This window comes from Arvicola amphibius, chromosome 3 (genome assembly GCF_903992535.2).
Source record: "Arvicola amphibius chromosome 3, mArvAmp1.2, whole genome shotgun sequence".
NCBI lineage: Eukaryota > Metazoa > Chordata > Mammalia > Rodentia > Cricetidae > Arvicola > Arvicola amphibius.
This window is the reverse complement of record NC_052049.1, coordinates 131,161,252-131,177,047: the sequence shown is the minus strand read 5'-3', so window position 1 is coordinate 131,177,047 and position 15,796 is coordinate 131,161,252. Positions and strand designations below refer to the sequence as shown.

The 15,796-nt window shown below is 51.0% G+C and overlaps 1 protein-coding gene across 1 annotated transcript in view; it reads right to left on the bottom strand.

Moving 5' to 3' along the window:
- Positions 1–5,465: 5,465 nt before the first annotated feature.
- Positions 5,466–15,796, bottom strand: part of Itga11 (integrin subunit alpha 11) — an 81,617-nt gene continuing 71,286 nt past the window's right edge. The window contains 8 exon segments of the mRNA XM_042054721.1: positions 5,466–5,863; positions 6,369–6,482; positions 11,267–11,362; positions 11,488–11,598; positions 12,935–13,021; positions 13,200–13,313; positions 14,583–14,673; positions 15,527–15,616. Coding sequence (XP_041910655.1) covers positions 5,792–5,863; positions 6,369–6,482; positions 11,267–11,362; positions 11,488–11,598; positions 12,935–13,021; positions 13,200–13,313; positions 14,583–14,673; positions 15,527–15,616 — 775 coding nt within the window. The 3' untranslated portion in view covers positions 5,466–5,791.

The window sequence follows — 15,796 nt, the reverse complement described above, 5'->3', positions numbered from 1 at the left end:
CTGGGTATTGAACCCAGGGTCTCATGCTTGTAGGGAAGGTTACCCTGAGCTTTATTTCTAGCTGCTTTTCACTTTTTGTTGAGATGGTCTTACTAGGTAGCCCAGGCAGGCCTTGAACTTGGGATCCTCCTGCTCCAACCTCCAGAGTAGCTGGAATAGCAGGTCTGTGCCATTAGGCTCAATTTCTTCTTGTTTTTCTCCACCCCCCTCTTTCAGTTCTAACAAATTTATTCCATTTTTAATAATTGTATATACCCATTTCTAAGTGTTAATATGTTAGATCAGGCTTAGATTTGTGCTGGCCACCCTAATATAGAGATCTGAAAGGATCAGCCTTTCATTTTATAATTGAGGATTCAGGCCCAGACATTACAAACTGTCAGGATGGGAAGTAGACTGTGTCTCTTGGCCCTGGTGCTATCCTTGCTCTGAGACAGGGATGGCCCTGATTCCTGTGAGGCTGCTGCAGGTTTGCATTGTGCCCTGGCCTGAAGAATCCCGGTGGCTTTGAGATTTTAGGGCACGTTTTTCGTTGTTTGAGGTAACATCTGTGTACTGGCATGACAGGATGAGGGCAAACTGCAGTACCTGCTCTCAAAGGCCACAACATGACAAAACCCAGGTCACAAAGTCTCACTTGGGGACAGTCCTGCCTGGTTTGTTAAATTTTGGTGAGAAAGGCAGATGGACTTTCTTTCCGTCAGTTAATAGGACTCACTAACTACAGAGAGGACCTTTGGGAGGGAGAAAGGTCTGGCTATCCCTTGTCTGGTAGATGGAATTGGCAGTGACTCAGGCCAGGAAAGGGACATGATGAAGTCAGTTGTTTCTGTCACACACTGCCGTCTTGGAACTTGAAGCCAGAGGGACTGACTCAATTTCAGCCTCTTATTCTTGGAGAACAGAGTGGCCGTGGAGATGCCTCCTTGTGTGCTGACCTCAGGGGAGGGAGAGGCCTGCCTCCCCAGCTGCACTCCACGTTGCCTCTGTGTGTGTCCTGCCTGTACTTGGCCCCTCCTGAGAACCACCATCTTTCTTAGCACAAGTAATACCTCCTGTCAGCTCCTGGGGCTTTTATAGACTATTGTGTCCCCAAGTTAGGCTTGAGCAAAGCTGAAAGCCACAAGGACAGGCTGTGTAGGAAACAGACACCGAATCAGGGAACAAATTGCTGATGGTTTAGACGCTAGGGAAAGGTCAGGCTGTGTAGGAAACAGACACTGAATCAGGGAACAAATGCTGATGGTTCTAGACGCTAGGGAAAGGTTCAGTGTGCAAAGAATCACCTCCAGAGGCTGCGCCTGTGAGGCCTGGGGTGGCCCGTGTGAGTCACTGAGGCCACTCTGGAACCACGCTTGAACCTCAGCCTGGACAACCTGCCTTCTGAGGCTTGAGGCCCACTCCACCCTCAGCGCACAGGCCTCAGCATCTAATGCCAGGAAGAAGCTTTCCGGACGGGCTTCCTCCTTCCATCTCACAGCATAAGGGAACTGAGGGGTACTAAATGATACCTACTCCCCAGAACATTACAGAAGTCTCTCCCAAGTCTACCCAGGGCTGACCCTCTGCTTCTGCATCTTCTGAGGGCTGTCCCCATCCAGACAGGAGTGGGAACTGGAACAACCTCAAGGTCCCCCTCCCCCAGCATGTCTTGTCCCTTTGCTTTCTCAGTTACTTGCAGCTGTTTCCTCTACTAGGTTGCAAGCTGAGACCTCAGAAAATGTCCTCCCCATCACCGGCACCCCCCACCTCCATGGTAATTTGGTGTAGAAGCCATACTTGATTTTACTGCAGACCTATTTACATATCCAATACCATAGGAAGCTCCATACATGTTATTTAGAGTGTGTTCAGCCTGGGTCGTGTAATGAATGCTCTCTCTTCAAAGAACCATTTTTAGGTTAGTTTTATTTCCTAGTAATTTCATCTGAATTTCTTTTTTCATGGTACTGGGGATTGAAGAGTTGAATTTGGGACCTTTAATGTGCTAAGTATTCTACCACTGGGCTATATGACCAGTGTTTCAAAAAGGTGTTTGAGTTGCTTAGGCTGTTCTTGAACTTGAGACCTCAGCCTCCTGAGCTGGGAGTACAGTTGGGTAATACCCTGACTGAAAATTATGAATTAGCAGCTAGACCACAGTTATTAATCCCTACCTGTGAGCTATACAGTGTTTTCTTTATTAATTAAATTAATTTTGAGACAGGGTTTCACTATGTGGCTCTGGTTGTCTTGGAACTCACTCTGTAGATCAGGCTGGCTGGAACTCACAGAGATCCACCTGCTCCTGCCTCTGGAGTGCTGGGATTTAAAGGCATGCTCCACTATGCTTGCCTTTAGTGTTTCATTTTGGAGACAGGGTTTTATGTAGCCCAGGCTGGTTTTTTTTTTGTTTGTTTGTTTGTTTTTGTTTTTTTGTTTTTTTTTCGAGACAGGGTTTCTCTGTAGCTTTGGAGCCTGTCCTGGAACTAGCTCTTGTAGACCAGGCTGGTCTCGAACTCACAGAGATCCGCCTGCCTCTGCCTCCCGAGTGCTGGGATTAAAGGCGTGCACCAACACCACCCAGGCTGGTTTTAAACTTATCTGCCGTGTCCTGCTGATCCTCCTGCCTTCATCTCTCGGTGCTAGGATTGCAGGTGTTGCTGCCATGCCACTATACTAGGTTCGCTGTGGATTCAAGGTTGCCCTTGAGGGAGCTTCTTTCTAATGATGGCTGTCATTAGCCTGATGCTTATCATCTCCCTTTCCAGTTACAGCAAATGTGCCCAAACCGTTCTCCAGTGTCACTGGGGCTCTCAGGACCTTGGCGGGGTGAATTTGAAATCCACCATAAGCTGCCACCCTGCAGACTTGCTGTGAGTAACCACAAGGCCTTCCCGATTAGGCCAGGTCTGGGTTACCATAACCGGCCTTGAGCATGAAACAGTTTCCAGTATCCATCCCAGAAAGCCGCCCGTGGGTGTGCTGAATCCCTGTCCTCTGCTTGGCTGTCTGTCATGTCACTTGCTTGGGAGCTCAGCTCAGCACAAGCCACCCACAGCGGCTTTGCTCACCAGGTGATGTCCTGGATCAGAGTCCCCAGGGACCATGGCCCTTGCCCCTTAGATGAGGCTTTGTTCCCACTATAGCGAAAGCACTGCTGTGGCCAGTCTTGGACATTTCTGTTAAGAATAAACAGATTCAGAAAGGTAGAATTAAGAAAAAGGAGAGAGTGAGAGTGTTAAGCCGAAGGTTGAGAGGTACAAGTGGGCCTGATTCATCTGCCTTTTGTCGTTTAGTTGGTTAGGGGTAGCAGGGGACATGATGGGATGGGCGTCCTGGGACTGTCTGCCTCAGTCCAGAGGTTATGACTGGAGCGGTTAAACATCATGGTAGCACAGGTGTCAGTTTCCAAAACCATGCCAGCCTGCTGATGTCGGCGTCCCACGGCAGCACTCTGCTGAGATCTGCCAGTGTTGGAGAGGAGACTGGCTGCGTCCTGTTGGGTTTTGTTTGTTTGTTTAACAGCCCTGGCAGTCCTGGAACTCACTTTGTTCACTAGACTGGCCTCAAATTCAGAGATCCGCCTGCCTCTGCCCCTTGAGCACTGGAATTAAAGGGGTGTGCACCACCACTCCTGGCTTGATAACATGTTATTTTTTCTTTTTTCTTTTTTTTTTTTTTTTTTTCTCTTTTTTTTTTGTGTTTTTTGTTGTCCTTTTTTTGTTTTGTTTTTTGGGACAGGGTTTCTCAGTAGCAATGGAATCAGTCCTGGAACTTGCTCTGTAGATCAGGCTGGCCTCTAACTCACAGAGATCTGCCTGCCTCTGCCTCCTAAGTGCTGGGATTAAAGGTGTGTGCCACCACCGCCCAGTGATAGATAACATGCTTTTGAGTGTGGGTTGGTTCATTCTCCTTTCCCCAGTGACCTCATTCGTAAGGGCAGCCACTGATATTCTGTTAGAGGGAAATGAATTTCTGGTTCGGGGTTTAGTTTCGCTGTTTGACTTTGACCCCCAATTTAGCTCTTCTGGAGCTAGGGAGATGGCATTCCTGGATTGAGCCTTGAGTTTGCTGTGGAGAATGTGCCACCACCCTCTTCTGGCCTTCTTGGGCACCTATGTGCACATACACATAGACACACACATACACATGCATGCACGCTCATACACACAAAAGAATCTGAAAAAAAAAATCCAAATACTTTCTAAGTTACTTGTTAGGGTTGTGGAAAGGGGATAGCACGAGAATAGAATTGAGATGCTTTGGTGAAGAGTTAACCTCTCTCTAGAAGAGAAGCAAGAGTATGTGTGTGGGAGGGGTGACATTGAAGGCCCCTCCTGGAGAAACTGGGACCTATGAGGGGAGAGCACCTAACCAAGATGGGTGGCTGAAGGTGGTGAAGGGAGAGTGCCCCGCTACCATGACACATAGATGTTCTAGCGAGTGAGGATAGGAAGTCCTGGGGAGAGAGGTGGCCACACAATGGAGAAGACTGTCCCCAACATTTAGATAGAAGTAGACACCCACCTCCCTTTCCTCTTTAAAGCAGAATTTGGCCTTGCTCTGTCACAAAATGGAATGTCTATTTGTTTTTAAACACCTTTTAGAAAATTTTCTTAAATATATTTCTGACAGTAAAGGGGGGCAGATGGCTTTGAGGTGTCCATTTCCATCTCAACAAAAAGGGCTAAGGCATAAATTACTCTGCTGGGCACCCGGCATGCCCCTTGTCATCAGGGCTTGTTCGTAGAGCTGGCAGGTGAGAGAGCTGTCTGCCTCTGAGGTTTAAGGTTCTGAGGGGCCTTGCATGGGCTTTGTTCAGTGCATGCCAAAGAGGGCCCTCCACAGTGCCCTCCAGGAGCCCTTCTCCCACACATTCGTGGGTGGGAGGTGTATGCACATGTGCCTGTGTGTGCGTGTGAATGCGTGTGTGTGCGTCTGTGTCTCTCTGTGTGTGTATGTAGGGGGCTGATGCAAGGAACAGAGGCTCTCCACCTCAGTGCATCTGCGCCAGGACAAGCTGCAGCTGTAAGACAAGTGGGTGTGGAGCGCCATGGACTGATAGCCTCCACAGGCTCCCCGGGAGTTGCCTAGCAACCAAAGGAGCTGGCAGGAGCTTCAGGGAGGCAGGAGGGCAGAAGTGTGTGGGTGGTAGTCACTGCTGGAGAGCTCAGCTGCTGCCTGCTGATGTTTGGAAGGTACCCAGCATCCTGGCTCCCACCTGCCCGTCTGGCACAGTCCTCAAATGTCTGCTTTCACCACTGGCCTGCAGTTGTCACATCAAGCCACACAATTCTGGTTCACTCATGGAGAACTTTGGGGTCTGGAGAAGGATGGCCGTGGACTTGGGAACCACACGGTGAGAGGGAAGGTTATGCTGCCAGGCTATGGATAGTCCTGAACTCGACCCCTCCGCGCCGACGTCAATACCAGATGCCACCCCCCCCGGCGTGCACCTTACAGTGGCTTGTATTTGCCGCTTTTCCCTTTGGGTTTCTTCAGAGGTGGGCATGATAACAGTGCCCTAGCACCTTAGTGTTTGGGGCAGCAGATTCCCTCCACAGAGCCCGGTCTTGGAGCGGTCCCTTTAAGTCCTTAGGGATCAGTACTCAACCTCTTGGAGAGACGTTGCTGCGAACATGGGCTTGAGGTTCATCCCACAGGGATCAGGCGCCATCTCTCCAGAGATGAGCTCAACACAAAGTCCACAGGCATCCTCTTTGCCCCAGCTCTGTGGGGCCACAGGCCTGGGCCTGCAGCTCCTGGACCGGTGCCTGGCCCCCATCAACGCGAAGCCTCCGATAGATCCTCACTCCAGCTCTTTGGGGACAGGGCCCAGTCCAGGCTCCCTCTTGCGCTTGGCACTTTTAAAGAAACCGAGCTGTAGGGAGGCAAAGGTGGAAAGTCTCAGGGGTGGACAGACTAGATGATGTTTGTGTCACCTTCTGCTGGTACTCCACTAGCCCCCTCATGTTTGCTCCCTAAGAGGGCACCTCTAAATACCCCAGCTCATTCTTAGTACCCCTACTCCCAAACTCAGTGTGTGGATTAAAGCCAGGTGGATGGAGTCCTGGGCAGGAGACTAGAAGTCATGCTGTGTCACGCAGCCCTAGTTAACATCCCTCTCTGGCCCCCCCTTGCTATCTGTAGCAGAAGGAGCTTAAACCCCAAGTTCTCAACCAGAGCTTCTGAGATGGAGGGAATGTGTAGTTTCATTGCCTATTCCATTTATTTGTTTTCTGCTAAGAGGAACCCCACAGACCTGGAACCATAGTTGAAGTGGGCTCTGTGGGCCCTGACCAGTCTTGCCTGCTGTGGTGTCCTAGGAACAGGCAAGCGGTTGGAAGAGGCGGGGCAGCGCCAGCTTCCAGAGATAGGAGCCTTACCTGCCACAGTGCCAGGACTAGCAGGGCCAGCAGCAAGAGGCCCCCCAGAGTGCTGCCCACGATGATCCAGATGGGGACCTGCCAGTCTTCTTGCTTGGAAATCTCAAATGTGACCTGCAAGGGGAGGGAGCCAGGGCAATACTGTCACAACTGCAGGGCTAGGGCAGCCCAGGGGCAGAAGGTGGCACACCTGCAGCAGGGAGCTGCATCTGTTCTTTTGGGAGATGTAGGGAGGGACAGGTGGTGCAGCTGGCCAAGCTCTCGGAACAGCCAGCTCTGCCCAGTGTACGTGTAACTGGGGGAACAGTCTCAGTGAGCCATGCTCCATGAGCCGTCTGCTCCCGCTGGTTCTTCTACATACTCTTCGTTAGTCCTCCTGGCTACTCCTCGTTTCCCAGTGATGGTCTGTCGCATGTGTGGTTTCTGAGCCCCCGGGGTCACGTGGGGAACTCAGGGTTGTGTACAGGCAGCCTGGGAAGCGATTACAATTGTCTCTTCCTTCCTTCCTTCCTTCCTTCCTTCCTTCCTTCCTTCCTTCCTTCCTTCCTTCCTCCCTCCCTCCTCCCTCCCTCCCTTCCTCCCTCCTTTCCTCCCTCCCTCCCTCCCTTTTTCTCTCCCTCAGGATGACAACAGGTGTCATCCTCAGTGTCTCTCCACCAGAACAGTTTTGGAGACAGGGCTCTCACTGGCCTGCTTTGGCTAGACTGCAGAGCCAGCAAACCCCGTGGAGCCTCCCTCCCTGACCTCCCAGCTGTGGATTTCCATTAGCACTGCCCGAGTGCTACTCGACATGGGAACTGAACTCTGGTCTCTGTGCTTGTATGGCAAACACTTTACAAACTGAGGCATCTCCCTAGCCCCAGACCTTGAATTCTTGATCCTTCTGTCTCTACCTCCCAGGTGTTGGCATTATAGGTATGTGCCATCACCACTCCTGGTTTGTGTGATCCTGAGGACTGAAGTCAAGGGTTTGTGTACGCTAGGCAAGTATTCCACTAACTGAGCTACACAGCAAGCCCTCAGTTGTTTCTAAACTTAGATGAAGGAAAAAAAAAAGAATCTGGGCCCGGTGGTGGTGCACACCTTTACCCCAGCACTTGGGAGGCTTGGGCAGGTAGATCTCTGTGAGTTCAGTGCCAGTATGGTGCTTACATATTGAGTTCCAGGACATCCAGGACAACATAGAACCTGTCTCAAAAACGAAAAAAGCAAAGAAAGAAAAGAGCAGGGACTGGCAAAGGACCCAAGTTTGGTTCCTAACACCCACCTTGGGCAGGTCGCAGCCACTTGTAACTCCAGCTCCGGGATATCGGATCCTGCTTTCTAGCTTCTGCAAGCACTTTTACACATAAGTGCAAACATGCACACACACACATAACGTGTGTGAGCCTTCCCCCCCCACCCCCAAGATGGGGTTTCTCTGTGTAGCTTGGCTTTCCTGGAACTTTCTCTGTAGACCATGTTGGCTTCAAACTCGCAGAGATCTGCTTACTTCTGCCTTTGGAGTTCTGGGATTAAGGGGGTGCACCACCATTGCCCGACACGCAAACACACACACACACACACACACACACACACACACACATTTTTAAACACTAAAATAAATGTTTAAAAAATAAACATAGTTTATCCTGGATTGTTTTCATCTGTCGTCAGACCAAAAGTTATAAATAAATAATTACTTTTTTTTCAAATGAAGAAGGACCTTCAAGGGTACCATTGGTGCCATGGGAACCACTATGACCTGGTGAACTTGCCCAGCTGCGTGGCATTCACTGTGTTTGTGACCTTGCTCTCACGTCTGTCTTCCTCTGCACTCTGGACATATCTGGCTGCCTACCTGACTGTGACTCCCTTGCTTCCAGATCTGTTTCCATCACGTCTTTGTTAGCGTCGGTGGTGGCACTCTTCCTACCCGCTTGTCATTGACAGTCTGTTTTTACACCCAATGGGCCATCAGCAAACCTTCTCACTCCAGCTCTGAAACAGCCAGAATGTGGCCACCCCTGCTGTCTCCTGGCTCTGGTCCTCTCCTGGAGTCTGCAGCAACCTCCCCACCTCAGTCTCACCCCTGCCACCTTTCCTCAGCTGGCAGTATAGTATGAGAGACACTTGCCCTTGGGTGACAATGGCCTCTACTCAGCACCTCACAGCTTCTCATCTCATCTAGGGGATGTGGTCCTTGTCCCATCTCGATGACCTCATCAGCTGCCCCTCACTCTGTCCCAGCCCTCTACGCATGGCCTCCTCATGCCTGTGCATGTTGCTATGGCGCTGTTTCCTCTAGTCTTGAGTGGCTGACCCCTAGATATTGACACATGCTTCCATGTTTCCATGGTACTGGGCTGGTGTCTCTGCAGGGAGGAGCTTTCCCTAGCCTCCTATGTAAACCAGTCTGGATTTCACTCTGGCATGTGGATTTTTTTTTTTTTCTGGGAAGGAAGCCAGACAACAAGCGGCAGCACTACCAAGGTGGGCCTGGGCTGGGCCGCCTCATCTTTGCCCCTGCCCTGTCCTCAGAGCCCGGAGTGAGGCAGAGACTTAGCAACTGCCGCTAACCGTGTGGTAGAGTGCTCGCCTCCCTGTGAAACGCAAGGCAGGTCACTGCTCATCCCCAGCCTCACACAGCCACAGCTTTCGCATCTGAGACCGGAGGGGATGGGCCTTAGATGTGGGGGGTAGGTGGGGGTGGGTCTGCATGCACGTGCACACGGATTGACCCTTAAGTGCTTTTGTTTCATCCCTGAAGGATGCATGGGCCTTTATGCGGCTTCCCTCGTTTTGTGGACCTAGCCACATTGGGCACTATATGACCTGCTATGGGGTTTCTGGTTTTCTATGGGTGTGACACTCAGTGCAATAGGATTTTTTTTGTGTGTGTGTGTGTGTGTGTGTGTGTGTGTGTGTGTGTGTTTGGGTGTGGGGAACATGCTGGGCTAAGAAGAAAGTTCACAGGGCTGGAGAGATGGCTCAGAGGTTAAGAGCATTGCCTGCTCTTCCAAAGGTCCTGAGTTCAATTCCCAGCAACCATATGGTGGCTCACAACCATCTGTAATGGGGTCTGGTGCCCTCTTCTGGCCTGCAGGCACACACACAGACAGAATATTGTATACATAATAAATAAATATTTAAAAAGTAAAAAAAAAAAAAAAAAAAAAAAAGAAGAAAGTTCACCTAAAGGAAGTCCACTAGCCAGGTAGTAGTGGCACACGTCTTTGATTCCAGGAGGAAGAGGCAGGCAGATTTCTGAGTTCGTGGCCAGACTGGTCTACAGATTGAGTTCCAGGACAGCCAGAGCTACACAGAGAAACTCTGTTTCAAAAACAAAAACAAAACAATAAAACAAAACAAAAAAAAGAATGAACAAAGAAGAGATACCTACTCATGTCGGGGAGAGGCATGGTTAATGGGGGGCTTGGAAAATTGACATGACGTTGAAGATTAACTCCACAGGACCATCTCTAGAAAGCTCTCCCTGGACACACTGTCCCTCTCCTGCCCTCAGTGCTGTGGTATTCCCTGGACTGTTGCCATGATTGGTTATTACCGTGCTCAACTTCCTAAGCCGTATCTGAATCTGCTGCTCAGTCTGTGAGGGAAGAGGGAGAGATGGGTCCCCGTTAGATGCAGAGGGATAGGTCCCCATCAGATGCAGAGGGATGGGTCCCCGTCAGATACAGAAGGATGGGTCCCCATCAGATGCAAAGGCATGGGTCCCCATTAGATGCAGAATGAATGAACAAATGGATCTAAAAGAGGCCGCTCGTGTCTGCTCCCCCAGAGAGGCAGAGGTGTCAGGGGACACAGGGCTTAGGTTGGAGCCCTAGGGTGGGTCAGACTACCAGGATATGGTACTAACCTGACCCTGAAGGCCTCAGTTTCCACAGCTTCTCCCGTTCCTTAGGAGGGTCTCGAGCACAGCCTTCGGGCTTTGGCCCCTTCTGGCCTGTGTCTGGAAGGCTGCTCCTTATTGAAACTGAGCCTGATGGTGTCCCTTTGCCAAGGCTGTTTCCCTCCCTCCCCCACCCTTTTAACCTTGCCTGTTTGTAAGCTAGCCTCTCCTGAGGGGACGCTAGGCTACAGTTTAGAACAGCATTTCTGAGACATGGCCAGTGGGGGGCAGCAGAGGCCTATGCCCAGCTGCTCTGTTTCCATGAGACTGATTTTTCTCTAAGACTCAACTTGTTTAGAACAGTGGCTGTCTCCCAGAGTCTCACCTCTTTTTCTCTACCTTGAAATCAAGGTCATCCAGGCTTATGTGTTTTTTGTCTGGTAATAAAGGAGCACTGAAGCCTCTCGATCTCCACCCCACTCCCACCACACACCCATTGCTGCTTGCACTTCATTAGAGCTGAGGCTCTAGGCTAGGTGGGATGCGAGAGGCTCCACCATGCCCCAGACAGCCTCACTGTGACGCAGCCCATGAGAGAGCCACCCTTAGGTACATGTGTGTGGGCGTCTGGTCTCAGTGTTTCCTCTTATCTTCCCCATGGCACAAAGCACAGAGCCTGGTGCACCAAGGCAATGTGTCTGTCCTCTGCCAGTCTGGCGTGTGTGGGCGTGTGTGTGTGTGTGTGTGTGTGTGTGTGTGTGTGTGAGAGAGAGAGAGAGAGAGAGAGAGAGAGAGAGAGAGAGAGAGAGAGAGAGAGAGAGGAGAGAGATTTTTGAGGCACTCTCTCACTGGCCTGGAGCTAAGCTGACTGGTGACCAAGCTCAAGGACCTGTATCCATCTCTAGAATGCTGGGATTACACACAGCCACCCCTGGCTTCTTTCTGTGGATTTTGAATGTGAAACTCAGGTCCTCAGGCTTGTATACAAGTACTTTACTGGCTGAGCCATCTCCCCAGCCCCCACCTTAGGTCCCCCCTCCAGAGTGAAGGACTCCCCGGGGCTCACCTGGCGGCTGGGGTCCTCCTCTCGGAAGATGAAGGGGCTGTGGAACTGCCTCTGCAAGGCTGCGTTGACTGTGATCTTCAGAGATCTGTACTTGAGCTGCACAAACAGGGCTTCCTCAGAGATGGCTCTGAGAGCCTTTGCTCCTGTCCCTCTCAGCTGGGAGATTCCCCACAAACCACTTCTCCCTTTCCTTCCAGCCCTGCTGAAGGGGTCTAACTTACTGCTTTCAGAGACCTCAGCCATAGGTTCCCTATCAGGTAGAATCTGATTTCCTGGTTGGGGGTCAGCTTCACGTTGCAGGTGATGGAGACCACGTCGGAGTTGCTATGGTTCTGGAAGAGAGTTGTTGGGGGTGAGCAGGGCGCTGTGGGGACAGGGCCTGTGGCCTGGAATGTGAGCTGGAGCATGGATCATCAGACAGACCCAAGGCTGGACCAACTGGGAGAGGGAAGCAGATGGCAGGGACGAGGATAGAGATGTGTGTGGGAACAGAAGGGATGCCTGGGGACAAACCAAGGCGTTGTATTTGAAGTTCCTTTTGAAGTTGTGCATAATGACCTGTGTCCCAGGAACAGAACCTCTGCTCAACATTAAGGAGTTGGCATTATCACCAAATAAACAGCTTAAAAAAGAAATGAAACTGTAGCAGATAACCACAAGTATTGCAGGGAACCGAACTTCCTGATGCAAACCTCCAGAGAGTGTCAATCAATCAATCAATCAATCAATCATCAATCAATCAATCTCTCCATATGTACACACATGCACACACCCAGAGCATGTATCATACACAGGATCAAGACTCTCCCGACCACCCTGCCATCACTCCCATTTCCACTGCTCTTGTGGTCGGAGCCAGAGTGATATGACAAGAAAAGTCATTTGTAAAGGTCACATGGAAAAAGTAACAGATGGATGGAAAATGCAAAGCTCTTCATCTTGGAGCAATTGGACTTTGTTAGGGTAAAATTATTTCTGAGGTGGTGCTGGGCCCTCCCAACTCTGCCCAAGATCAGATCATGGTAAAGTGCAGCAGGCTTGCGAAGATTGCTCAGTGGGCAAAGGTATGGAGCCAGGATGCCACAAAATCTAATGACCTGAGTCTGAACCCTGGGACCCATATGGTGGAAAGGGAGAAGTGGCTCCTGCAGGTTGTCCTCTGACCTCCACATGGGTGCCATAGCACACATATCCCCCACCCCTCTCTCTCTCTCTCTCTCTCACACACACACACACACACAAAAAAAAACCACATAGGTCTGTATTCTGTCAATTGTATTTTAAATAAACGCTGATTGGCCAGTGGCCTGGCAGGAAGTATAGGCAGGACGACCAGGTAGGAAGTAGAGGTGGGGCAAGGAGAACATGAGAATTCTGGGAAGCAGAAAGATTCAGTCTGCAGTCATCACCCAGACACAGAGGAAGCCAGACACAGAGCAAGCAAGATGTGATTGCCTCACTGAAAAAGGTACCAAGCCACATGGCTAACACACACAAAAATTATGGGCTGATATAAGTTATAAGAGTTAATAAGAAGCCTGATCTACTAGGCCAGTCAGTTTATGATTAATGTAGACCTCTGTGTGTTTATTTGGGACTAAATGGCTGTGGGAACTGGTGGGACAGAAACCCCTGTCAACACTTGACTCCTAGTGTGGAGACACTCACCCGGTGTGGGGCACGGCTCAAGTCTTCCTCAGTTGGGGCACTCTGGTACTCTGTGCTGTTCCCCCAGATGTTACAGGATGTGTTGACCTGCGTGGGGGGCACACACACATACACAATTTTGAACCTCACCCAGGCTCCCCTTTTTATTCCTCCACCTGGAGAGGCTAAGTGCCCCGGGAGCACCCAGATGGTGGGGGAGTTGCTTAGGAGTGTGTCCGTTTCCTTTTCTCTCTCTCCCAAGTTGACCCCTAAGGAACACAGCTACCTGGTCGGTGAAGAAGTCCCTCAGCATCAGCAGGCGGTTCCCACCCCTGGTGGCGATGGGCACAGTGATCTTCATCATCACCCCGTGGATAGGGAAAAAGCCCAGATTCTGCACCTGCAGCCAGAGGAGAGTCAGCACATGCGCAGTTGAGGGATGGGGACAGAGAACCTACAGGGACCAGTCAGCCCTAAAGACAGGCCTCAGCAGGCCCTGGCTATTACACCATGGAAGCAAGACGGTACTGACAGGATGGGTTCTGGGACCCTGGAGTATGCTCAGTGGGCCCTGAGCCTGGAGATCACCGACCTCTCCTACTACAGATCAAGCAGGGGGTCTCCATGGAGACAAGAGTGGAGATAATGGAGTCACTCAATCAGGGAGGATATCAAACTGGGAGTGTGTTGTCTCCCTGGAGACATTCAGGGGGCTTCAAGAGGCTGATAGATGGCTCCGGGCTTCCCCTGGATCGGCTGTGTGGCCTTGAGCAACACAAGCCGCGTGGGTATTGGGGTACAGCCCAGTGTTCAGCCGTCAACCTACTCCAGCCCTCACACAACTTAAGAGGAGCTGACCCTCGTGTGCAGGGTGAGGGAACCCTGGGTCCTCTGTGGCAGAGGCTGCTCGGCTGCTCCCTGTCATTCTCCTTCCTCACTTAGTGACAGAAGCAAGATCAAAAGCCACCCTTCCCACTTCCCTCACAGCCTCCCTCACATGAACACCATGTTACAGACATAAGCAGTAACTGCAGATATGGGATGCAGCTTACTCTTCTGTTTTGGTTTTTTGAGACACGGTTTCTCTGTGTAACCTTGGCTGTCCTGGAACTCACTCTGTAGAAGGCTGGCCTCGAGCTCACAGAAATCCCCCTGCCTCTGTCTCCTGAGTGCTGGGATTAAAGTCCACTGCCCAGCTTAAGGACGCTTTTTAACAGGAAGAGATGTGCTTCTCTCCTCTCCCCTGCTGCCTGGGCCTAAAGTGTGATGGCAGATGAAGCTGCAGCCATCTTGGGCTGAGGTGAAGCCAATCATCTCATGCCTGGGATGTTCTTAAATTCCTCAATGACTGTAAAGCCATCAACTCTAAGAAGCAAGTTTTTTAAATTTTTCTTTTCTGGAGGAAAGTAAACCTTAGTGTGTTTAAACTGCTGTTCTGTATATTTAAAATCTTTTCCGTACACTGTAATAACTCCCCCCAGGCCAGCCTGGATGTCTTTCAGATGAGGGTGAAGCCCAGAGAGGAGAAGTAACTGTTTCTACAAGCTGTACATTGAGCTGGAGGCAGAGCTGAGGATGAGCTCCAGGATCTGCAAGGATTCTTCCCCTCCAACTGGGGCGTGGGGTTTTCAGTCTAGCCCCTTCACTCCAAGGTGCCCTTCAGCCTTACCTTGAAAACACAGTTGAAGGGAGGCCCAATGCCATCATATTTCTCCAGAGAGCTGTTGGCCTTGACCTCGTAGTGGCTCAGGCTGCTGCTCCTGCATAGACAAAGGGAAAACCGTGTGTGGGCAGAGTCAGTGCTGACCAGATAAACAGGTAGCAGGAGAGAGGCAGGCATGTGCCCATTTCCTGGGACCACCCCCCCACCCCGTGTCTTATGTGGCCGCTAGGGGGCGCTGTGTTGAGACAGAGTCATAGGCTTGGTAGATGGGATACCCTGAACGTCTGATCCTCCTGCCTCTACCTCTGGTATGCTGGGATTATGGTATGTCTGGTTTATATGGTGAGTAGGTGGAATGGGGGATTATGGGCATATCTGACTTATATGGTACTATAGTTGAAATGGGGATTTACACACACTTGGCCAGCTCTCTACTAGCTAAACTACAAGCCCAGACTGACTCTGTGTCTCTTGTTTCGGCTGCTGTACTGTATACTGCAGACTAGCTAGCCCTCAGCTTTCTGGATGACTCTCTTGTTTCTGCCTCTAGGAACTGAGCTCGGGTTGAGCCGGGGTTGCTAGGCTTATGCAGTACCTTTACCCAACGAGCCATTTCACTGGCTCCACACAGACTGACTTTAAAAGAAGATTTCTTTTGTTTGGAGTTATGTGTACCTAGGTGTCTGTGTGTAGGTCTGTGAATGCAGTGCCTATAGAATTCAGAAGAGGTGTCAGATATCCTGGGACCAGAGTGACCAATGTGGTTGGGAGCCATGTGATGTGGGTGCTGGGAAGCGAACCCAGGTCCTCTGGAAGCCATCCCACTGGCCTGCCACACTGACTTCTCCTCTGGCCTTGTGCGCTGGGGGACCTCTTCCTGCCCACCTCCATGCTTGTCCCTGCTAGCTCACGCCCCCCCCTTCCCTCTTCCAGTTGAATATCCAACTCACCTGGTAAAGAGGACATCTGCTTCGTATTTGAGATGGAAGCGAAGGAGGGCCATGTTGTCATCGGTGGTGCTCTCCTGCTCATGACTGTCACTACAAGGGGAGGGGGTGGGATCAGAGAGGACACTGGCACAAGAATTCTAGAAGGTGGAAGGGAGGATGGGCTGGCCTTTCAGGCTGCTGGGTTATGATCAGGCCATCAGGGAAAGCTGAGGTGTTTCCTAGAGGGTGGGCCAGGGGGGCAGGAATGGATGCCAGCATAGCCCTCTCTGC